The sequence below is a fragment of the Canis lupus genome, chromosome 25 (assembly GCF_003254725.2).
Source record: "Canis lupus dingo isolate Sandy chromosome 25, ASM325472v2, whole genome shotgun sequence".
Lineage (NCBI taxonomy): Eukaryota > Metazoa > Chordata > Mammalia > Carnivora > Canidae > Canis > Canis lupus.
Genome location: NC_064267.1, coordinates 43,304,831 through 43,330,365, shown reverse-complemented (window position 1 = coordinate 43,330,365; position 25,535 = coordinate 43,304,831). Strand labels below are relative to the sequence as shown.

At 41.2% G+C, this 25,535-nt stretch overlaps 1 protein-coding gene and 1 long non-coding RNA gene across 9 annotated transcripts in view; one reads left to right on the top strand and one right to left on the bottom strand.

Annotated features, from left to right (window-relative positions):
• ARMC9 (armadillo repeat containing 9) overlaps positions 1–25,535 on the bottom strand; it is a 147,262-nt gene that overhangs the window by 47,562 nt on the left and 74,165 nt on the right. For all 8 annotated transcript variants that reach the window (XM_025463409.3, XM_025463411.3, XM_025463412.3 and 5 more), the window contains one exon: positions 22,849–22,904. In XM_025463409.3, coding sequence (XP_025319194.2) covers positions 22,849–22,904 — 56 coding nt within the window. The remainder of the gene's footprint in view (positions 1–22,848; positions 22,905–25,535) is intronic.
• Positions 7,563–25,109, top strand: LOC118355108 (uncharacterized). Its single transcript, XR_004816871.2, has 2 exons — positions 7,563–7,630; positions 21,981–25,109. It is a non-coding gene; the product is annotated as an uncharacterized LOC118355108 (long non-coding RNA).

Below are 25,535 nucleotides of genomic sequence, written 5' to 3'. Positions count from 1 at the left end.
CTGGAATTAAAATAAAAAAATAAAAATAAAATGAAAAGAGAAGCCACACATTGGGAGAAGATACTTGCAAATCATGTATTAAAAAAAGGACTTGGGGCAGCCCCGGTGGCGCAGCGGTTTGGCGCTGCCTGCAGCCTGGGGTGTGATCCTGGAGACCCGGGATCGAGTCCCTCATCGGGTTCCCTGCATGGAGCCTGCTTCTCCCTCTGCCTGTATCTCTGCCTCTCTCTCTCTGTGTCTATGAATAAATAAAATCTTTAAAAAAAAAGGACTTGTATCCAGAATATATAAAGAGTTCTCACAACTCAGTAATAAGAGAAACGATCGGGTTTTAAAAATGGGCAAAATGTTTCAACAGATATCTCACCAAAGATCACATACGAATGGCTAGTGTTATGGGCTGATGTGTATCTCTAAAAGATATGTGGTGGTCCTAACCCCTAATACCCCAGAGTGATGAGAAAAACGTTTGTTTTTCTGAATTGCTGCCTATGCATCTTATAGTATAATAGCCCTACTCACACCCAGAGTGTGGAGATTTAGATAAGGACGCAAGTTTAGGACTACTGCAATAAATTCCTGCTTTGCTTTTCCTAGACACCTTTAAAAATAGCCACTTAGAATTAAGTCTGAGAAAAGTTAGTGACCTCTGCCCCAACTACCTTACAAGTAATAGGTGTTTATCACCCTGCCCTCTACCCCTGCCCTCTCATGACCTGGGACATAGAACTGCCCTTCCCCGGCTCACTGTCCAACCTAACCCCACCCTCCCACCTCTCCCCCCTCAACAATGTCTGGAATCTGTAAGCAATAAATCTTGTGACTCTATATGTGTGCCTTAAAACAGTGCCTTCAATCAAAACAACCTTGTGGGTTTCACCTCCCCGAAGTGGGAGTTTGGATGCTGAGGGAGCTTCCTGTGTGCGGCTCGTGTCCCTTCATTCAGCAGGCTATAATATGCATATTCTTCATTCAAGACACCAGTTCCAGCTTCTCACCACATTCAGAGGGTGACCTTCATTTGAAATAGGGTGGTTGTAGATTTCGTTAGTTAAGATGAGGTCATCCTGGAGCAGGACGGGGTCCTTGACTCAATATGACCGGTGTTCTTTTAAGAGGACGATGTGGAGATAGGGTAGGTGTGAGTGCCATAGGACAGGGGAGGCAGAGACTGGAGGCACGCGGCTACAAGCCAAGGACTGCCCAAGACTTCCAGCCAAACCAGGAACTGAGAGAAAGGCCTAGAATAGATTCTCCCCTAGAGCCCTGGGGGAGTACAGCCCTGCTGACCCCTTAGCTCGGGACTCCTAGCCTCCAGAACTGTGAGACAACACATTTGTATTGTTGTTTGAAGCCACCTAGTTTGTGGTACTTTTGTCACAGCAGCCTTGGCCGGCTGATACAGCTGGCAGGGACATGAAAAGATGCTCAACATCATTACTTATTTGGAAAATACAAATTAAAAAACACAGTGTAGTATCAGTTCACAGCCACTAGTGTGGCTCTAAGTAAAATAACAGACGATAACAAATACTGGGGCTGATGTGGAGAAATCGAACACTTGTACGCTGCTGGTGGGAATATGAACACGGGCACAGCCACTTGGTGTTGAAGAAGTTTGTTCAGTCCATCAAAAGGTCAACATAGGGCAGCCCGGATGGCTCAGCGGTTTAGCGCTGCCTTCAGCCCAGGGCCTGATCCTGGAGTCCCGGGATTGAGTCCCACATCAGGCTCCCTGCATGAAGCCTGCTTCTCCCTCTGCCTGTGTCTCTGCCTCTCTTTTCTCTCTGTGTATCTCATGAATAAATAAATTCTTAAAAAAAAAAAATCAACATAAATTTGTCAGATGACCCAGGAAACATAAGACAACACAAAGACTTGTTCACAAATGTTCATAGCAGCTATGAAAATTTATTTATAATAGCTAAAAAAAAAATGGAAACAATGAAAACATCTAGCAAAGCAACCAATGAACAGGCTAAAAAGAAGTATTTTTATATAGCTCAATACTAGTCAGCCACAGAAAGGAATGAATTACTGCTGCCTTCTATAATAGGGTTAAACCTCAGAAGCATACTAAATGAAAGCCACCAGATGCAAGACTATATACCATAAGAAACGTCCAGGGGTGCCTGGGTGGCTCAGTTGGTTAAGCATCCGACTCTTGATTTTGGCTCAGATCATGATCTCAGGGTCATGAGATCAAGCCTGCTGGGTGTGGAGCCTGCTTGAGATTCTCTCTCTTTCCTTCACCCTCTGCCTCTCCCTTCAGCTCTCTCTCTCTAAAAAACAAACAAAAAACCTACTACTACTACTACTACTACTACTACTACTACTACTAATACTAATAATAATAATAATTAGGAGAGAAAGAAAGGGAAAGATCCAAAAAGGCAAATCTATACACACAGGAAGACTTGGTAGTTGCTTTGGGCTAGGGGGGAGAAGGAAGGTGGAGAGAAATTCTACATTTGGGGATGATGGAAATGTTCTAAAACTGAATTGTGGGGATAGTAGTGCAACTCTGTAAATTTATTAAAAATCATTGAGTTGCACACTTAGAAAAGATGAATTTTATGATTTGTAAATTATACCTCAATAAAACTGTTCAAGTGTTTAAGGATGCAACAATCTAATCAAAGGCAGAGATTGTCAGACTGGATAAAGAAGCAGAATCCAGCTCTATCCTGTCTACAGAGAAGTATTTTATTATTATTTTTAAATTTTATTTATTTGACACAGAGAGAGACTGCATGCACAAGCAGGGGGAGGAGCAGAAGAGCAGAGGGAGAGGGAGAAGCAGGCTCCCCACTGAGCAAAGAGCTCAGTGTGGGGCTCAATCCCAGGACCCTGGGATCATGAGCTGAGCCTAAGGCAGATGCTTAACTGATGGAGCCACCCAGGCACCCTGAGAAGTCCTTTATTATCAAAAAAGTTTTTCTTAAGTTTATTTAAGTAATCTCTATATCTAACATGGAGCTCAAACTCACAACCTCGAGATCAAGAGCTGCCTGCTAGTCAGGCACTCCTAAAAATTTTTTTCTGATTGAAGTATAGTTGACATAGAATGTCATATTAGTTTCAGGTGTACAACACAGTGATTCAACAATTAGACACCTTATGAAATGCCCACCATGATAACTATATTACAGTATTAGTGACTGTATTCCGTATGCTGTACTTTTCATCCCTGTGACCTATGAGAAGCCCTTTAAGTTCAAAGACACAGCTAGGTTGCAGTAGAAGAATGGAAAAAGCTATATACCAGTAAACCATGCATAAGAAAACTGGAGTGGCTACATTAATATTAGACAAAACAGTTTAGGGATGCTAAGAGAGATAAGGAGGATATTTTATAATGATAAAAGGGTTAAGGCTATGGGATGATACAACAGGTACACATAAATATGCTTAAAACAAAAGATCTCAAATAGATGACAATGAGTGGCTCAGTCGGTTGGGTATCTGCCTTGCTGAGTCCGTCTCTGTGTGGTTTCCAGAGCATGAACAACTGGGATGACACAGGAGAAAACAGAAGAGCTACCACTCCCTGACCACAGACGGTATGGGCCAGGCACTTGGCTCAGACTACACACAGATACTCATTTACTCCTCATGGCACTGCTCTCTGGTTGTTAGAAAAAAATTAAGTTTCTGAAATTAAAAGCCGAAGGTGAACCCCAGCAAGACTGGAAAAGTGTGAGATTTAGACTGTCACAGGCGGCTGGATTTTCCCATGTGGGGTTAAGGTTTCAATGGTAATAAATGTCAATTTATTTTGTTAAAACTCTTAACCTCATCTGGAAAGAACTTCTTGGTTTATTGTCTTTTGTTTTAGGGTTGTTTTGTGAAACCACAAAAGGTTATTTTGTTTAGTACACAAAGGCTATCTTAAAATGCTTTGTTCTGAGATGAATCTCACTATGGTGGATTGTTCAACACACAGAAGCTCCCCCCTCCAGCAAGCACCCCTTTGCAACGTGCTTTGCAAACCCTGTCTCTTGCAGGTGGAGTGTGTGTCTCTGGTGGCGTCTGCCTTCGACCTCTGGGAATTTGGCAACAGTAGGCTGGGAAGATGCCAGGCAGGCTCACTGGATGGGAGGCCGCATGACGAAGGACAGGCCCCTCTGCCAGCGCCAACTGTCAGACTGTGGGACTACCTCCAGCCAGACACAGCCATGCGAGTGAGCCCAAGTGAAACCAGCTAAGGACCTGCCCAGCCAACAAAGTATTATGAGCAAAAGACTGTGGCTTTTTTAGGCCACTCAGGTTTGGGGTGCTTTGTATCAGGTAGCAAAGCCTAACTGGTGCACCCACACATATAACATTGAGCAAAGGAGCCAGACTCAGTGTGTCATACTATATGATTCCATTTAGATAGATTTCAAAAATCAAACCAGATGCTGAGGGGGCCTATGGGATGTGGGTTCTAATGAGCTGAGTGGTTCTGACAGGCTTGTGTACTCTGTGAAAATTCTCCAGGGCCTGGAGCAGGTGCCTGGTTACATTCCTCTGGAGGATCCTCTGCAGCCAGAGACTATCAGCACTCTTGCACAATTATCTCTGCTGTGAGCACTTACTCACTCAGTGAATCCCTGTCCAGGAACCTGCATGTACCATGTATTGTGGTAAGGGGTGGGGGGTGTCCTGAGAACCAAGCTGACACTGTCCCTGCCTTGGTAGCACTTACAGTTTATTACCGGAGAATAAAAGGCAGTGCAAATAAATAGCAGTTAAACAAATATGATTAAAAAAAGAAAGATGACTTAAGCACGAAAGATAATATCAAAATAAATGCCAAAAAATAGCACACAGGGGCGCCTGGCTGACTCAATCAATGGAGCATGTGACGCTTGATCTCAGGGTTGTGAGTCTGAGCCCCATGTCAGGTGTAAGGTTTCTTAAAAATCTTAAAAAAGAAAAAGTAGCACACGGTTGGCTGCTAAGTGAATTGCATAACTAATTCTCTGTAGTGTGGCTTCTACAGAACAACAAAGACTTTCACTTTGTTTCTGTTTTTTTTCGATTGCAGGTGAACTTGCCTGCCTTTTCCTTTTAAAGATTTGACTGACATCTGCTTGACTCCTCTTAGCAGCACATCATTAATACACCATGCCCAGCAACCACATAATGACTGTCAGTTCTGTAACTCTTGTCGTTCTACGAAATTGAGTAGGGTGCACTGCTCATTTTACTCACTATACCAGAAAATTGCCTCTATGTTTTACAGAGCAGCCATTGTCAATATTTTATGTAACATTTGTGGTACATAGCATAGAATTTAGATACCAACTGACTCAACTGGAATCAAACAGATCCTGAGCCCTTACGACCAAGCCACAGTGATGCAAGCAGAGGCCTCAATTACCACTTGGGCCACAGAAGACTAGAATTGTGAAGCTAGAAGCAACGGCAGGATCAGGCACTATTTCTTCTTCGGTCACATTCCCAGACCTAAAACATTTGTGTTTCTTGAATGTCGAGTGATAGTGATTTGATGGGGTAAGTAGAAACACGTTCATTTACTGAATAAAAATTATAAAATGGAATAATGTGGAGCAGTATTTCAGCACAAGGATTTATCCAAAGGTCACGATTAGAGATACACAGGCCTCATTATGGATAATGTACTGCTATTCCAAAACTCTGTGATAATAGGAAAAAGCCATGCACGGGTTTCATTATTTGAAAAAATTAGATAAGAGGAGGAAAAAGTCTATTGTGGAGCACTGGTTGATCTTCTCTGCATCTGTTTCCATGGAAACAACATTGGACAAATAGGGTTTGTGAAAGCCCAAGAATCATGAGGTGTCTCCGAGCCCTCACCTTGTTTTGAGTCTTCTGATGTCTATTTCCATAGAAACCAGAGTGGAAATGAGGGCAGGAGCCATGAGTCAGCCTGTTGGGTGGTTCATCCTGGCCAAAGTCTGAGCGCACAGGAGGCGTGGTATAGAAATAAACGAATTTAGAACCAGAAAAAAGCAAAATCCTTAATTGGGAAACACTGGTTTCTTTCTTGACTTGGTTAAATAATGGAAAGACCCTGCCACTAATACAGACATAGACATTTCTCTGCTAATTAGGTAACAAGGAATTAAAAGCATATCTGCACCATGCCCAGCAAGCTGACCACAGCGGGTGAGCCATCAGAGGTGATTTGTGGAGAGTGGCTTGCTCTTGGCTCTTTGGATGCATACGGCTTCAGTTGGGTCGGCCATCTCACACATTATATATGAAGGTGGCAGAAGAGAAAGGAGGTTGTGGCCCAAGCACTCAACAGTATGCCTCTGTCTGTGGAATACAAGGTCACTTGAGGGAAACCTGTGTAGAAATTGAGTGGTTCTAGGTCCCATCACTTTCTATTGTAGCTACATCATGGTATGTACCTCTCCGTTTGAAGTCAAGTTTTACCCTGCATTGATATGCCTCCCCAAGCCTGTGTGCCCCATTTTTGTTAAAGGCATCACCATCCTCCCAAAGTCACCTCAGTCTTCAGTTCCTGATGACACACCCTGGTAGTGAGCTCCACTCAGAAGATACTGCCTGTTAAGTAATTCTAAGCTTTCTGGATCTTCAGTTAACTTGAACACTGAGGCCAGATGAATCTTCTTGGAGCACAGCTCTGTTCATACCCCTCCTGGGCATATGACAATTCAGTGGTCCTCCATTTCCCGTAGCCTGGCCGCAGAGCACCATTGCAGCTTAGTCTCCCACGCTCCTGCTTGCACTGCCCATACCAACCCAAAGTGACCCATCCTTGGCTGGGTCAGGCCTGGGTTCTGGGCTTACACCACTTCTCAGCCTGATGTCCACATCTCTGCAATGGAGCTCTGCACCCTAACGGCTCTAATACCTCTCTTATTTGCTAAGTTTCTTCCTCTGGTTTTAAATAAAAGTTCTTTTTGAAAGACTCTGGCCTTTATTAGTTGGGGTGAATACTAAGTTGGGGTGTCAGTATGAATCTGACAACCAGATATGATGATGGTGGTAACTGTCCCAAGCCTGGAACCTGGGTGGCAGCAATGGTGGGTTGATGGAAGTGGGAAAGGTTAAGGGGTAAGGTTTGAGACCATGTTAGGTCCCTGGAGCTCCTGTACTTAAAGAACCCATTTCAGGGAGAACAGGGAGGTGGGGACAGAAGTTCAGAGGAGCCGGCCTGTGGAAGCCTCCTGTATCAACCACATCTCCTGGTTTCTCTATCGCATGCTCTGACATCTGGGGCCTTGCTGGCCCTCGGAGGACTGCCTCTCCCACAGCTAGCCAATTCCTAGAGACAGTGAACAACTCCCTTACAAGCACACCTTTCAAAGGCAAGCTAACCAATCCAGAGCCCACACCCCAACCACCTCCTGTATCAGACTGTCATGCTCAGGGCCATAATCCACCTACCCTCATCACCCCAGGACCAGGTGCCAGACAACCAGGGACAGCCCCTAGGCCCCGGAGCCCAGTGAAACTATTCAAACCAGCCAATCCTAAACCTGCTTACCCTGCCTCACTGGATCCTTCCTGCGGAAACCACAATAAATGTTCTTGGCCACATTTCCTTTCTCTTCCTCTGCCTCCTGACTGACTCTGGTGCTCCCTGTATAGCTCCCCAGGTTGCAGCTGCCCTTGCCTCTTGGGAACTGTGAGTAACTTTGTTAAAGTTAACTTTCTTTTTTTTTTTAATTTAGTTTTTTAAAATTTAAATTCAATTAACATATAGTGTATTATTAGTTCCAGAGGCAGAGTCGAGTGATAGATCATCACGCGCCCTCCTTAATGCCCATCACCCAGTTATTCCATCCCGCATCCCCCTCCTATCCATCAACCATGTTTCCTATAGAGTCTCTTATGGTTTGTCTCCCTCTGATTTTGTCTTATTTTTCCCTCCCTTCCCCTATGATCCTCTGCTTTGTTTTGTAAATTCCACATATGAATGAGATCATATGATAATTCTTTCTGATTGACTTATTTTGCTTAGCATAATATCTAGTTTTATCCATGTCATTGCAAATGGCAAGATTTCATTTTTTGATAGCTGAATAGTATTCCAGTATATGTGTGTGTGTGTGTGTGTGTGTGTGTGTGTATACCTCATCTTTTTTTATCCATTCTTCTATCAATGGACATCTGGGCTCCTTCCATAGTTTGGCTATTGTGGACATTACAAGCTATCTTTTCAAAGACACTTGTCTTCTGTTAGCCTTACTGAACCTCAAATTTTCTACTAATACACTATATTTTAAAACACCTGAGGCTAGGGGTACCTGGGTGGCTCAGTGGTTGAGCGTCTGCCTTTGACTCAGGGCATGATCCTGGGGTCCCGGGATCGAGTCCCACATCGGGCTCCCCGCAGGGAGCCTCCGTCTCCTTCTGCCTGTGTCTCTGCCTCTCTCTATGGGTCTCTCATGAATAAATAAAAACTAAAATCTTTAAAAACAAACAAACAAAAAAATAAAACACCTGAAGCTATATCTTTATCTAGGATTCCTCTATGGCATCCATCTGCCACCAGAGTCAGAGACGGAATGCCAGGTGCAGAAATACCAATATAGGGCAGCCTGGGTGGCTCAGCAGTTTAGCGCCGCCTTCAGGCCAGAGCGCAATCCTGGAGACCTGGGATTGAGTCCCACGTCAGGCTCTCTGCATGGAGCCTGCTTCTCCTTCTGCCTGTGTTTCTGCCTCTCTCTCTCTCTCTCATGAATAAAAAAATAAAATATTAAAAAAAAAAAGAAATACCAGTATATGTGGTTCTCTGTAGCCAGGTGTGGTGGGCCCTGGGGTTATGCTGAGGGCTGAGGTGATATTGATGTTGTTGATCATAATTATCACGCCAATAATAATGAGAGCTAACATTCACCAAATGCGTAGAATGTTGCAGAAACTGTGAAAAGTGATTTGATGTTAATTATTCCCTAGTGATGCCAGAACATACAGGGATGTTATAAAAGCTACTGATTCAATTTTACTGCCTGCTACCTTTCTTTGGATACTCATGTTTCTACCCAAGGCCTTGTTTTGGTAAAATGCATCTAAAGAGAGTATCATATTGAGGTCTATGTTGAAAATTATATGAATTTTTATTTTAAAGGAACAAGACCCGATTTTCTGCTTTCTGCATTGATGCTGCAGAAATATGGTTTCAAAAACAGAAAAAGAAAAAAAAAACAACAGAAAAAGTCTAGCTCTTCTGTGTCACAGTCAACCACATGAGATGGTCACTGGGTCTGAGTTGACTGCAGCTATCTGGGGGTGGGAGAGGTCAACTGCAGACCCGCCCACCAGCCATCTTCCTTCCTGTACCTGACCAGCTTCATTTCCTCAGGAGAGTATGTGCATATGTCACTGGGCCACAAGGAATGGGTTGGGGCAGAAGAACTGATAAGATAAAATAAAACAGAATTAACTCCAGTCCTTAGGAAAAGATGAAAAAACCCTCTTACTGATTTTATGAAGTCAGAGTATAAATTGTAATACTTAAAGTCATAAAGACTGTACAAAACCTGTAAACCAGTGGTTCTCAAAGTGTAATCTGGGGAAACTTTGGAAGCCTTAAGACCTCAGAGGGTCTATTAAGTCTAAACCATATTCACAACTACAATATACTTCTACATCAAAATACATAAAATATAAATAATATATCATCATTTTAATAGTAATAATACTTGCCTTTTTTACTCTCATTCTCTTATGATACAGTGAAGCTTTCTAGAGGCCACATGATATGCGATGGCATCACTCTGATAGCTAATATAATGTATATTTGAGTATTCTTGGATTTTCTAGAAACTTCTAAGGCTTAGGGTATAAATACGTGTTCTCTGTTCTCTTGTGCTTTTGCTAGCTGTCTTAGTTGCATCTACTATAACTGATATAACTTCATTATCACTCAATATATCATTATTTTGAAATCAGATCTTTCCTTGCTCCTATGTGGAAACAGTCTATGAGTACACTTACGGTTTTATTTTGGAATAGTATTTTTATAATTTTTCAAGAACTTTTCTAAGATTTCTCTAAAATTGTTACCTTAGGGGTGTCTGGGTGGCTCAGTCAGTTGAATGCCTGCCTTTGGTTCAGGTCATGATCCCAGGGTCCTGGGATCAAGCCCTTCATCGAGCTCCCTGTTTAGTGGAGAGCCTGCTTCTGTCTCTGGCCCTCCTCCTTGTTTGTGCACTCTCTCAAATAAATAAAAATCACTTATTCTAAAATAAAAGATAACTTGTTTATAGTATTATTTTCTTATATTTGTAAGGATGGATGATTGGCTTAAAAAGAGAGATCAGAGGATCCCCTTTCTCAGCTCAAAGCTGTACCATTTAGATGAAAAGATGCTGAGAAAAATGAAACTGACTTATCAGGAAGTTCTCTGACTCATGGAAGGGAAGGATGTATTCCAAAAAAGCTGAGCAGACTGCAAATAAACGGAATTACACGGAAGCTATCTTTCCCACAGTTTTATAGATGTCAACAGTTTGCCTTATTGTATTTTATGGAACAAAACTTTTTTGGATAATATTATTATGCCACTTAAGCTGAGGTATAATTTTGAGACTAATCAATGAGAATTGAAAAAGGATTTGAAAATTTTAAACATAGATGCAATGAGTTGTTTTTTAAGATTTTATTTATTTGAGAGAAAGAGAGTGAGTGGTGGGGACGGGCAGAGGGAGAGGGAGAGAGGGAGAGGGAGAAAGAGAGAGAGAGAGAAAGAGAGAGAGAGAAGCAGACTCCCTGTTGAGCAGGAAGCCTGATGTAGGGCTCAATCCCAGGACCTGGAGATTATTACTTGAACCAAAGGCAGATGCTTAACCACCTGAGCCACCCAGGCACCCTGCTATGATTCTTTAAAAGTCAAAAATTGAACATTTGTTTTGACTTTTTTTCAAACTAGAATTAAAAAGCCTCTGCAGCTGTGTGATGAGTATATGGGAACTCTGTATTATTTTTTTCTGTAAGTCTAAAATTATCTCCCCACCCAAATTATTAAGAAAAACAGAGCCACTGAGGAACCCTGAAGGGTAATTATTGTCTTGGTTGAAGAAACATACACAATAGCCTTGTAGAGGTTATACTGCTGAATGCCTGCTGAATGGAAAGTTAACAAAAGAAATTATAGCATGCTACATTCCAATGAAACAGTAACTTGTTGAAGCAAAGATTAAGTTGCAAACATGAAGCTTGAATTAATTAATATCTCATCTGCAGAAGTATACCTGGACTTGCTATTTGACTTGTATTCATCCGGTATCAACAGTTAACTACTCATCAAAGATTGTTTGCATAGAGATCTTTTTTGTTGCTTGGCAACAAAACATAAGTGCTGCTAGATGAAATATTAATGTATTGACTTTCATGGTTTGTCCTGTGATAACTATACTGATATTTACATTGATGGTACAGATGCAACAGAGGGTAAAACCACTGGTGTTCTAGTGTCAATCAGGCAGTGCTAACAAACATAAGTAGCAGTCATTGTATTCTCCATTGCCACTACAGGTAGACAGATAGGTAGATGGATGGATAGGCAGATGGTAAATAGATGGACAGATAAAAAAAAATGACAGATAAATCAATGATAGAAAGATGCTGCATAGAGTTTCATTTAAGAAGGTCTTTGATGATGACCACCTTGAATGGATTAGTAGGCTAAGCATCCAACTCTTGACTTCAGCTCAGGTCATGATCTCAGGGTGTGGAACTGAGCCTCGTGTTGAGCTCTGTGCTGAGCATGGAGCCTGCTTAAGATTCTCTCCCTCTCCCTCTGTCCCCCGCATCCCATCCCCAGCTCATGTATGCATGTACTCTATCTAAAGAAAAAAAAATGTCCTGTTGAAGCAGCAGGAATTTGATTAAGTCTTGACTCTTGTGGTCTGCCTTTTTACCATTCTGTGTAACAACGTGGGATATACATGATGATCATCTTGAAAAACATTTGTGAGATAATCTGAGTTACAAGTCTAAGCAGGCAATTTTTTCAAGGAGCACCATTTTTAATTGAAAGAATGATAAACTATGGTTTTTCAGACTTGGGTGTTTAGTAGGTATTTTCTCAAAAATTAATGAGGTGAGCTTGTCATGTCAAAGAAAACAACTGATAGTATCTATTATCAATAATAAAATTTGAACTCTCAAGAGAAAACAAAAATTAAAAAAAAAATTTGTTCCTGCCACTGTGAGCTTAATAGCTTTCTAATACTTAAAGACTTTTCTGATGAGATCAGTGGGGATATTAACTAATGCAATATTTGGATGTTTTATAATGAAATATGGCAATACATGGAAGAACTGCAAAGCTGAAAAACCATTATTTCTCAAATGATTTATGCACAAAAATACAAAATCATGCATGGGTAAAAGAGCTATTGAAAGTATAAAACAGAAAAAAAGTATAAAATAGGATGTCAGCAAGAATGGTGAAGTGACTTCTGAAAATCCATTCCTCCATAAAAGCAAGGAAAATACTGGCAAAAATTGTCCAAATCAAATTTTCCAGAACTCTGGAAATTAACCAATGGCCTGTGACAATCTGAAGGGTACTTATTCAAGAAAAAAAAAAAAAAAAGGCTAATTGTCAGTATGAACAGCAAATGTTGTGGCATTTAAACTTCCCTATTCCTCTCTGTCCCTAGCTCATTGAAAATTACCAGCCCTGCAATCAAAGTGAAAACCAGCAGCCAAGCAGTCACTGAAGGGAGCAGATGGGCTTTGAGCTCTCCCCAAACCCCATTCTGAGAGAACTGTCATTATTTAACCTATCTGTCAAGACCCTGGGATACACCCCTCTTACAGGGCTTCTATTTATTTGATCTGAGAGCTTGCTCAGTTGTCAACAGCCTTGTCCTCAAAGGCTTATTGAAAGCACACACATAATAAGCCAATGGGCTAAAGAAAAAATCACAAAGAAATGCAGAAAATATTTTGAGATAAATGAAAATTAAAACGCAACTTTCCAAAACCTATGGGATACTGCAAAATCACCACTCCGAGGGAAATTTATAGGGTTGGTTGAGGCTATGACAGTCCATGTTAGGTGAGCCTGGCACACACCTCTGTCAGGTAGGTCTCCTTTTGTTTTTATTTATTTATTTATTTTTTGTTTTTTTCCTTTTGTTTTTATTTAAATTCCAGTTAGTTAACATACACTGTAATATTAGTTTCAGGTGTACAATATACTGATTCAACAATTCCATATATAACCCAGTGCTCATCACAGCAAGTGCACTCCTTAACTCCAATCACCTGTGTCCCCCATCCCACCCCCTCCCCTTCTAATAATCATCACTTTGTTCTCTCTAGTTAAGAGTCTGGGGGATCCCTGGGTGGCTCAATGGTTGACTATCTGCCTTTGGCTCAGGCTGTGATCTCGGAGTCCCAGGATTGAGTCCCGCATCAGGCTTCCTGCATGGAGCCTGCTTCTCCCTCTGTGTCTCTGCCCCTGTCTCTCTCATGAATAAATGGGTTAAATCTTAAAAAAAAAAAAAAAAAAAGAGTCTGTTTCTTGGTTTATCTTTTTTTTTTTCTTCTTTGCTCATTTGTTTTGTTTCTTCAATCCGAAATAATGAGTGAAATCATAAGGTATTTGTCTTTGGCTTATTTCACTTAGTATGACATTTTCTAGCTCCATCCATGTCATTGTAAATGGCAAGATTCCATTCTTTTTTATGGCTGAGTAATATTTCATTATCTTCTTTATCCATTCATCAATTGATGGACAGTTGGGCTGCTTCCATATCTTGGCTATTGTGAATAATGCTGCAATAAACATAGGAGTGCATATATCCCTTCAAATTAGTGTTTCTATATTCTTCGGGTAAATAACCAGTACTGTGATTACTGGATCATATGGTAGTTCTATTTTTAAGATTTTGAGGAACCTCCATACTGTTCTCCACACTGGTTCCACCATGTTGCATTCCCACCAACAGTGCAAACCTACCACATCCTTGCCCACTATAGTATATATATTTAATGCCTACATTAGAAAAAAAGAAGGCATTCAAGGCAATAACCTAACTTTACACCTTAAGGAACCAGGAAAAGAAAAGCAAAAGGAAGGAAATAATAAAGATTAGAGCAGAGAATAGAAAAAAAAAAAACAGAGAAAATCAAAACAACAATATGAAAAGTTGGTTCTTGTAAAGATCAACAAAATTGATAAACCTTCAGCCAGACTGGCTGTCTTAGTCAGGTTGGACTGTAATAACAAAATACCACAGACTGAGTGGCTTAACCAATAGCAATGTATTTCTCACAGCTCTGGAGGCTGGGAAGTTCAAGATCAAAGTGTGGGCTGTTTTGCTTTTTGATGAGAGCAGAACTCTCTTCCTGGCTTGCAGACAGCCATGTTCTCTGTGTTCTCACATAGTAGTGAAAATGTTCTGTTGTGTCTCTTCTCATAAGGGAACTATTCCCATCTGATCAGAAGCCCACCCCTATGGCTTCCTTTAATCTGAAGTACTTCCTTGGAGGCCCTGTTTCCAAATTCACCCACACTGCAGGTCAGGGCTTTAGTATAAGAATATGAGAGGACACCATTCAGTCCATAGAGCTGACCAAGCAAAAGAGACAAGACTCAAATTACTAAAATCAGGAATGAAAGGCAGAATGCTTCTGATCTTACAGAAAGAAAAAGGACCATAAGGTAATACTATGAACAACTGTATACAAATCAACAAATTAGATGTCTTAGATAGAATGGACAAATTCCCAGAAAGACACAGATTATAGAAACTGACCCAAGAAGAAATTTTAAAAATTTGGATAGATTTATAACAAGTGAAGAGATCAAGTCAGTAATTTAAAAAACTTCCTGCAAAGAGAAGCCCAGGTCCAGAAGGTTACACTGGTGAAATCTAACATATGTTTAAAGAAGAATTAACATAAATCCTTCACAAACTCTTCCAAAAAAATAGGAGAACATGTTCTAACTCACATTATGAGGACAGTATTATACTGATATAGAACTAGAGCAGGAGATGTATATAATTGTTGATCACTATGCTATACACCTAAAACTAATATAATATTGTATGTCAACTATATTTCAAGTGAAAATAAAAAAAAACTAAAGATATCATAAGAGAAGTCACACTGCAGTCTGATATCTATTATGAGTACACATACAAAAATTCTCAACAAAATACTGGCAAATCAAATCCAGTAACATATAAAATTATAAATCATGATAAAGCAAGATTTTTCTCAGAAACTCAAGGGTGGTTTAAAATATGAAAATCAATGTCATACACTTTATTAACAGAATGAAAGTAAAAAAACCTCACACGATCATCTCAACTAATGTGGAAAAACGTCTGGCAAAATCCAATACTTAAATTCTGGAAAGAATGGCAGTGTCTCAGCCTGATAATGAGCCTCTATGAGGAACCCACAGCTAATATCACACTGGATGGTAAAAGACAGAAATCTTTCCCCTACAATCAGGAAACTGACAAAGGTGTCCACTCTTAACCACTTGTATTCAACACTGTACTAGAAATTGTAGCCAGAGTAATTAAGCAAGAAAAGGATATAAAAGACATCTAGATTGGAAAGGAAAAAATAAAATTATCTGTATTCACAGATAACATGGCATTGTGTACAGAAAATCCTAAGGAACCCATGACAAAACAAAAGAAACAAAAACTCTCCAGAGTTAATAAATGAGTTCAGTAAGGTTTTGGGATACAAGATTGAAATACTAAAATCAATTGTATTTCTATACAGTAGCAATGAACAATCAGAAAATATGATTAACAAAATACAAAAGAGAAAAAAATACAAAAGAGACTAACAGATTTTAACAGAATAAAAAAAGATTTGTTGGTATGGTGTTTATGTTGCAACTAACCTTTAATAAACGATCACTTGTCCAATTTTGAAGTAGTATCAAAGAAAAAAATCTCTATCCAAAAAGGCTATTAAAATACTCCACCCCTTTCAACTACAATGTATTACAACAGATGGAATCCAGAAGAGGATTTGAGAATCCAACTATTTTCTAATTCAGACATAAAAGAGATCTGCAAATAAAAAATACAATGCTATCCTCTTAACACTTTTTTTAGGAAAGTAATTTTTTTTTTATAAAAAATATCTTGTATTAACAAATAATGGGTTGCTTACTGTCTTTTAAAAAGTAATAAATACATTTCATCAGTTTTGTTCTTTCTAATTTAGTAAATGTTGATAGGCAAAATACACATAAGCAAAAGCTCTTTAGAATCTTCAGTAATTTTTAAGAGTGTAAAAATGTTCTGAAACCAAATTAACTTCAAACCTTATGTAAATATTATATATATTTTTCTATGTATAAAATATTTAATAATTGGCTCAGAAGGGCATGAAACTCTTGATCTCAGTGTCATGAGTTTGAGCCCTACACTGGAAGTATAGTTAGTTTACTTAAAAACAAAACAGGACATGAAGACTCCTAACTCTGGGAAACGAACTAGGGGTGGTGGAAGAGGAGGAGGGCGGGGAGTGGGGGTGACTGGGTGGTGGGCACTGAGGGCTCAGGGTACTTGATGGGATGAGCACTGGGTGTTATTCTGTATGTTGGCAAATTGAACACCAATAAAAAATAAGTTTATTATTAAAAACAAAACAAAATGAAACAAAACAAAACAGGGTAGTCCGGGTGGCTCAGGGGTTTAGCGCCACCTTCGGCCCAGGGCATGATCCCGGAAACCTGGGATCGAGTCCCATGTCAGGCTCCCTGCATGGAGCCTGCTTCTCCCTCTGCCTGTGCCTCTGCCTCTGTGTGTGTGTGTGTGTGTGCGTGTGTGTGTGTGTGTCTCATGATTAAATAAATAAAATCTTTAAGAAAAAAACAAAAAACAAAAAACCAACAACAGGGGTGCAGTTGGCTAAGCATCTGACCCTTGCTTGATCTTGGCTCAGGTCACGATCTCAGGATCATGGGATGGAGCCCTGTGCTGTTGTCAGGCTCTGCGCTCAGTGAAGAGTCTTCTGGAGACTGGAGACTCTCTCTCTCTCCCTCCAATCCTCCCCCTGCTCGTGCTCGCTCTCTAAATAAAATCTTTTAAAAAACCAAACCAAAACAAAAAAAATTTAATAATTAAAATTTAAATGAAAAAATAAAGTCTTAGGAGTAAATCTAGGAGACTACACATCAAATTCAATGTTCAGGGAAACCTTAATCAGGATAGAAACCCAGAAACTGTGAAAGAGTCAATTTGTTTAGCTTTTAAAAAATTTTTAGGATTTTTGGCAAAAGATATTAAAATAAGTCAATGAATAAAAGATATCTTTCAGTTTTTTGCAATGAAGGTGAAAAATGGTCTATATCTGTAATGTACAGAGAATTCACATGAAGTGACATGGAAAGACAAACACAATTTTAAAAATAGGGAAAGGCCATGAATAGGAAATTACAACATATCAAATTCAAATATCCAATAAAATAAACATAAAAGACACTCATACTACGCAATGGAGATGAAAATTAAGATAACAATGAGATAGCACTTTATCAAGAGATTGGCAAAAAACAAAGAGTGATTGCACCTATGGCTGTGGAGATGGAGGGAAAAGTTTCCTCCTCTGCTCTGCTAGTGCAATCTGAATTGTACAGCCTTTTTGAAGAGCAATCTGGAAAAATCTTTTACAATCAAAAACACACATACACTTTTCTTGCAACCTAGCAACAAAAGCCCATTAAATAAAAGTACCAGTAAATAAGGATCTACTTACAAAGATATTTACTGCAGCATTGTTTGACAAAGCAAAAATCTGGAAAACTGTACATCTATGTATGGCATTAAAAAAGAATCAGTTTGGCCCCTGGCTGACCTAGAGGGCTTTTCAGAAATTAACAAGAAAAAAAAGGCAACAATGTATATGTGTGTGTCTATATCTATATCTATGCTATCTCATTTTGTAAAACCAGTATTGATGAAAAGATACGTGGATATGTGTACATATATGTGTATTGTGTGTATGTATCTTACAAGAAAAATGTGAAAGCACATACACATACTGATGTGGGTCAGGGGAGCAGCAAAGGATAAGCTTATAAGCTTATGCTCTCTCCTCTGGAAGACATCTCGCCTGCTTTCCTGACCACACCTTTCTCTTCATCAAGCCAGTCCTCTTACCTTTCGCCTAGGCTAGGGAAGTCCTGTCAAGACAGATATGTTCCAATATTCTTGCTGTACTTGGAATTCGTATAGCACTTGCCGTTTCTATCATACCCATGAATCTATAATCATATATTTGTTTTCTATTATTGGTTAACTGTATGTTTGTCTACATCTGTCTCATGAGAGACAAAATCGTGCAGTGGTTAATGGCATGGACTGGGGAATCAGACCACTGGGTTTGATTCCAAGGTTACTTCTTACTTACCACTTACTTAGTTCTTAGCTGTGTGAACTCAGCAAGTGCTGTATTTTCTCTGTTACCCCATCTGTGAAATAGGACTAATAACAGTACCTTTCACAGGCCTGGTATGAGCAAATGAGTGAGCACATGTATGGCACCTAGAACACTAGAACAGTGCCTGGCACGTGGTGGTGCTACAACCGGGAGCCGCTGTTATCAGAATCACAATGATCTCACCTATCCAAATTTTAAACTCTGGGAGGTATCTTAAGCCACAGAAACTCTTTTAGATTTCTTTTGTATCCCTTCGTCATTATTTCCTAGAATAAATGTTATTTCAAAGCGCTCAAATATTTGTTGAATAAATAAATAAAGGACTCATATTTGAGAAATCTCTAGAGAAGGAAATTGCTGAGCATTTGATTGTCACTTACGTGGCAACCAGCAAGTAAATGTCTGTGGCTGATCTCACCTAGCACTTAAGTCTGTTTTGTCAAGAGGAGAGAATATTTGTCTTCAAACCCGTCTTCTCAAACAGCACAGGAAGGCCTTTCTTCTCCACTTACGAGATGCACACCTCACCTTAAACTGTCATAAGGAAACAAGCCATTTGCGGTAGAAACCCAGGCCTCAGGGTTTCCTGGGGCCTGTGATTTACTGGCAGCTCTTTGGGAACATATGACATATGCTTAATACAAAAATAAATTGTATTAGATGATACGTTTGTTTCAAGTCCCTGGTGGGATGCATTCAAATGCTTACACTGCAGTGGTCATCTCCCTGTTCTTGTGTCTGTACTGGCCAAGCTTATCTAATGATGCTTGTATGTCTTTGGAGGTTTAAATGGGTCTAAGGGCTTGTGGGCCAGGAGAGCAGAGGAAGCAATTGTGAAAATAATGAAAATGCTGGTCCTTCTGATGCCGCCCTTTCTCTCTGCCTCTCGGCCGGATTCTTCCCAGCAGCATTGTAACATGCTTAGGCTTCTCCCCCATCAGAACACAGGAGAACGAGAATGCCCTGCTTAGCTGCTATCTATCTGCCCTCTTGCTCTTGCTCACATCAGATTTGTAGGAAGAGCTGCATATACTTGCCAGCTCCGTTATCCCACTTCCCACCTGCTCCCCAACTACTCAGTTTGGCTTTCGCCCCATTAGTCTTCAGAAGGGCTCAGCACCTGCCCTCTGCCCAGCACCCTCTCACTTCTCATTTCACGGGTCACTCTGCAGCTCTCTACGGCTGACCAAGGCCTCTCCACGGCACCCCCACCCCACTTCCTCCCCCTGACCTCCAGGTAGCTTTTAGTGTCAAAAAAGAGGGCGTAACTTTCCATGCCTTTCTGCTACCTGTACATAGAAGCATATACATTATTCATCAGGATGCGTATTTATGTTTGTTTTTTTCTGAAATTGAATTGTAGTGTTCACAGAACTTTGCGAGTTCCTTTTCCTATTTGACTTTGTACCCTAGACAGTCTTGGAAGTCAAAAAAGCAATTTTTAATTTTTTGTAGGTAAATGTATATATGTCACACATGTCCAGCACATCAGGACAAGTTGTCATACTTTTAGAAATTAGAAAAATAAGATTTTGCATCTGGAAGTTCTCTTGAGTTTCCAGGGGACTAGGACCAGAGGCCACAATCACAAATGCACAGATATTAACTTGATTTAGGGCAAAATGAACATAATTTCCCTTGGCTTCTGCCCACACCCTGATAGAGCCATTTTATCTTTGGAAGAACGGAGCAGGTCACTAAAAACACTGGCTCTGTCACCTGTGTTCTGGGTTTAAATATTAAATTAAGAAAATATTTTACATTGCTAAGCAAAATGACATATGATCATTTTATATGATCATATAAAATAATTTTACTTGGGAGGTGGTAGCCACATTCCAACATCTTGGATGGACTTGCTCAGATGATCTCTGGAAGTTTCTTTTAGTCCAAGTCTAGGCATCTTTCACTTTCCTTTTTCTTTCCAATTTAAAAAGTCCTATCTGCCCTTGGAGAAGGGTGAGTATAACACAGACAGCTTAGCCTTTCCCATGTTGCCCTTGCTAACAGTGTGGTAGGCCATCAGGGTCACGAGGGAGGGAGAGTCCAGGAACCTGCTCACCAGAGTTCAGCCCAAAAAGTCCTGTTTTGGCCCCAAATGCCGGGTCCTTTCCTTACAATTTCCCAATTAAACGCCATCTAAGAATCCTCTGAAAATTCTAATGATCACAACCAATATCTTCAAACACTACCCTTTTAAAATAAAAATCTGCACAAGATAGCCAAAAGTCCAGAAAATTAAAAGATCTTTATAGGGGCGCCTGGCTGGCTCAGCTAGTGGAGCGTGTCACTCTTGATCTCTGGGTTGTGAGTTTGAGCTCCACACTGGGTATAGAGACTACTTAAAAATCAAATCTTAAAGTACATAAATAAATAAAAGATCTTGATCGTCCTTCATTTTTAGTAGACTATAATTGCTTCCACAGGTATAGTTCACAAAGTTGGAATTCCCATCGTTAACAGAACAGTTAAATCAAATGAATTTCCCCCTGTGATACAAAGGGGTTGACAGCAACAGAACAAAACAAAAAATCCAAAGCAAACAAAAGGCCAAAGAGGTAACTAACACACAAGGGGAGGAAAGATAGATCTCAAGAGGGGAACTTGTGGACATGATGACAAAAACTCACTGGAATCAAGATATTAACTTAAAATATAATTTAAAACAGAACTGAAGGGCCAGGCACAGAGCAGGTGTCTTACCACAGTCCTGAGAAGACAGAGTCAGGGAGCTGGGTTCCCTCTGGCAGCTGGCAAATAATGGCCCAGAGGCCAAGATGCTTGCTTTTGAAAGGCCAGCAAGCTGAGAGTAAGTTTTACATCTTTAAACATTTGAAAAAAAAAAGTTTAGTGACCCACAGAAATCATATGAAATTCAAATTTTAGTGTTCATAAATAAATTTTACAAGAACACAGCCACATTCATCCATTTACGTATTGCTGGCAGCTCCTTTGTGTTACAGTGGCAGATCTGAGTGGCTAAAACAGAGATGGGGTGGCCTACAATATTTACTACTTTACTACTTTCCTCTTTACAGAAAAGTCTGCCAATCTCTGTTCTTTTTTTTTTTTTTTTTCAATCTCTGTTCTAAAGCAGATTTTACTGCCATCGACTTTGTGTGACCTTAGGCTGGTCTCCTCCCCTCTCTGGACCCACTTTCCCAAAGGAAGGGGCCTAGAGAAGATGCTGGCCAGGCTCCCCAGCAGAGGTCCAGAATTGCACTTGCCCGAGAAGGTGGACGCAGCAAGAGCACCCGCTGGTGCCACCTACAGCTCAGGAAGAAGGTGGCAGGTGGAAGGCTGTCCGTGGGAGGGACAGTCACCGGCAGACCTCAGGGCTATGGGTGAGGTGGGGGCAGGGGTAGAGGGGGCGGCTTCGGTAGAGGGCTCATGAATGACCTATCTCCCCCAACTGGTGCCATCAGTGGACAAGATCCTGACTTCTACACACCTTTGAAACCCAGAGGTCACAGCTCCAAGTGGAAACCTATCCTCCACATTCATTTCGGGAGTCATTGCTCCCCACAACCCAGAAGGCACGCAAACCAATTATTACTACTGAGAACTGAAGAGGATAATGTGTATGTTTTTTCTAGGTCTGAAGGAAAAACAAGGAAAAAGCTTATCACCTGAGAAATCCCTCTACAGCCAGTGAGTCACCATTCTCTATACTACTTCATGAGACTCACCCACATTCATTCTGAACCTTCACGCTTTAAAAAAACCAGGTAAGCAGATTTTTCACAACTGAGGAAACCCGTATGAAAACAATGCAAATAAAGGAGTCAAGCAGTTGCTTCTGTCTGCCCTGAAGCAAGACTTTCACTTTAGAGATTCTCACAGGGAGCCTTGGTGCCCAATCTTCCCAACCAGGGGAGGCTCGTGCCCTTCAAAGCAGAAGATTCATGTTGAAGAACTGCTGTCTTTGAACCTCCCATAAAATCCAGGTGCTGTGAAACGTGGCACCTGTGTGCTGGCTGTAGCAAATCCACCCATGGTGTGGCTGGTGGTCTTCAGAGGTGGCCACCCACAAGTCCTCCCACCTGGAGCCCTCCTGTTGATGGAGTCTAACTGCCACCCCCACAGTCTGGGCTAGTCTTGTGATGTGCCCTGAGCAGAACCCAGCAGAAGACATGCTCTGATACTTCTGAGACTGGAAAAGAAGACTGGAAGCTTTGCCACCAACTGGTAAGGAAGTGTAGGCTAGACGGCTGAGTGATTAGAGGCCACATGGAGAGGCCATGGAGGATGTGAGGCCAACTTGGACACAGAAGGCAGCCACATGACATCCCATGTGAGACCAGCAGACACCCACCCAGCTGAGCTCTAGCCAACTCTCAGAACTGTGTGAAATAAAGCAGCAGGGATTGAAATATCCATTTCTGGACTACCTCTTCAAGGCAGGGAAGAGACGCAATAGTTTCACGCAAGTTTTTTATGTGGTGTCAAGAGCCTCCAACTTACTTCATCATCTTCATCTTCATCATCGTCAGACTCAAGAACACCATCCAGTAGCTCTTCTATAAAGAAAAAAATAAATGAATAACTGAGAATACAGCAGGGAACCTTGGCCAACAAAATCCTTCAGCTGCTGCAGAGACATGTGAACAGGCTAATGAGGATTAGGTGGCACCAGAACATTCAGGTTTCTGGTGCCCATGCAGCCACAGACTGAGATCATCCTAAGCAGTTTAAACCTCTTTCCCTGTTTTTACCAGAATGCAGTGTTAGTGGCATGGGAAAAGTTAAAAGTCACCATACAATTTGAGAGGAATTTTTTTTTAATTTTTATTTATTTATGATAGTCACACAGAGAGAGAGAAAGAGAGGCAGAGACACAGGCAGAGGGAGAAGCAGGCTCCATGCACTGGGAGCCCGACGTGGGATTCGATCCCGGGTCTCCAGGATCGTGCCCTGGGCCAAAGACAGGCGCTAAACCACTGCGCCACCCAGGGATCCCCAATTTGAGAGGAATTTAGAGGAAAGAAAGTAAGTGAGTATTGCTAGGCACCATGATGAATACTGTCCCACATGTTATTTATTTATTCCTTACCACGATTTTGTTGACTCTTATCCCCATTCTATAGCAAATAGCAAATGGAGGCATAAGGGACTTGTTTATGGTCGCACTCCCATAAGTGACAGAGTTGAGATTCAACTCAAGTCTATTTCTAAATCTCATGATTTTTCCACGGAGACTGAGGTAGGGGCCATGGCAGGTTGGGTTCCTGAAGGCTCCTGTGGTGCACCATTAGATTGTAAAAGAGTTCATAAAGGAGGGATAATAGCAAAATGGAATCAGAGAAAGAATGAGCCTCTGTTTCTTCATCAGTGAAAGGGGTATCAGAGCATCTACTTCCTAGGGTGGTTGAGGGGATTTTTACAACACACCAAAACTAAACCACCTGGCCCAGGGCCAGGGACATAGCAGGTTTGTTTACTTTCTCCTCTATGAAGCCTTCCCTGATCCCTTACTGAACAGTTACCTCTCTCTCCACTGAACATACTCAGCATTTTCTCTAGTTAGCACTGTACTAGAGTAGTACTAGACAGCACTGTAGTAAATAATAGTACTAGACAGGCACTACGGTAGATAGTAGTACTAGATAGTACTATAGACAGAGGTACTAGATAGCACTGTAGTAAATAGAAACCCCAGGACACCCATCATCCTTGACACGACCGTCATTTTAAAGGAAAGGACTCCATTGACTTGGCTGGATCAAGGCCAGTAGGACACCACCATCTGGCCCCACCTCAGAGGGGCCTGCACGCTTCCGTGCATATCATGGCCCCACTGCTGTCAAGAAAACTACACTGCAGGCAGGAGGAAATGATGTCATCCTGCATTTGAGCTGAAGCTCCGTTACCTGGCTTCTATCACTTCCTGGCACACGAGAAGCACTACTCCATGCCACCTGCAGCAAATGCCTATCAAACAAGTGGCTTTCAGAATGAGGTAGCTGCTATATTCATCAATTACAAGCATTTCTTTTTCAAATATGGAATGCCCTCTCTCACTTTTTAAAAAAAAATCTTATATGTTTTGTGAGGCCCTAGGCTGGTCCAGCCACATCCTTTCCCCCGAGCCCACTGGCTTGGATTCATCCTCTTCCCCGAACAATCCAGTCCTGTGAACTGACGTACCTTATAAATCTCAGCTCCAAACAAAAACAAAAACAAAAACCAAACCCCAAAACAAACCAAAACAAAAAAACCTCAGCTTCTCCTCTAGAGCATGATGGGGCCATCAGCCCTGTTTCCCATAGATCCCTGGGTTGCAGCACAACCAGCCACCCTCACTCCAGTAACTGACAGCACCTAGTGCTGGAGCTGCCAGTACCCTTCCTTCCCTGAGGACCCAGCTGGTGAAGCTGGCTCTGCCCTGCTCCTATCCTCTCTTCAGTGCCTGGCTAGGATCTGCTGGGCCCCCCTCGCTGGGGGCCACCATCATGGATATACCTCCCTATTGTTGCCGGTCGTCTCTGCTCGTCATGTCACCAGTTTTCCCTTAAGTTTCCCGGAGTAGTTCTTCCCCACCTGTGGGGTTAGGTTCCCAAAATACTAGAATTTTTCCATTTGGAGACCTTAAAACTTTATAAGAAAAATAGTGCTAGAGAACTGATATGTTTGAATGTATGGAAACCCATATACATGTTTTAAGTGTATACTAAAACAAGAAAGTCAATCAATAAAGACTGGCAATGTCATTTTTGTCTCTTAAACCAGTAAACTGCTACTAATTCAGACTCTCCTGTTAATATCCATTTGAGGATGAAGCCTGGACTGGGTGGAAACTCCAGCTCTCTCCTCTCTGGCTTTCATCACCATGCTGGTACATTCATTCATTCTGAGTCCATGCTCATGACACATATCCTTAGGTATTTGTGTGTGTATGTCTGGTCCTCCATCCAAACATTCAATGACTTTCTAATTTTGTTTCAAAGTAGCAGACTCCTAAGGAATCGGCTCTGGGGACCTACCACTTTCCCATGGATCCAGAATAACTTAAGTGCTTGAGATGAAAAAAGAAATGCTTTTGACACTCTTTATTTAAACAGGAACGTACTGAGAGAGGCAGGTATATCTGAAGCCTTTCCTGGATACACAAGGTTATAAAGCTTGAGCTCTGCCCATGATAACTTCTTGGC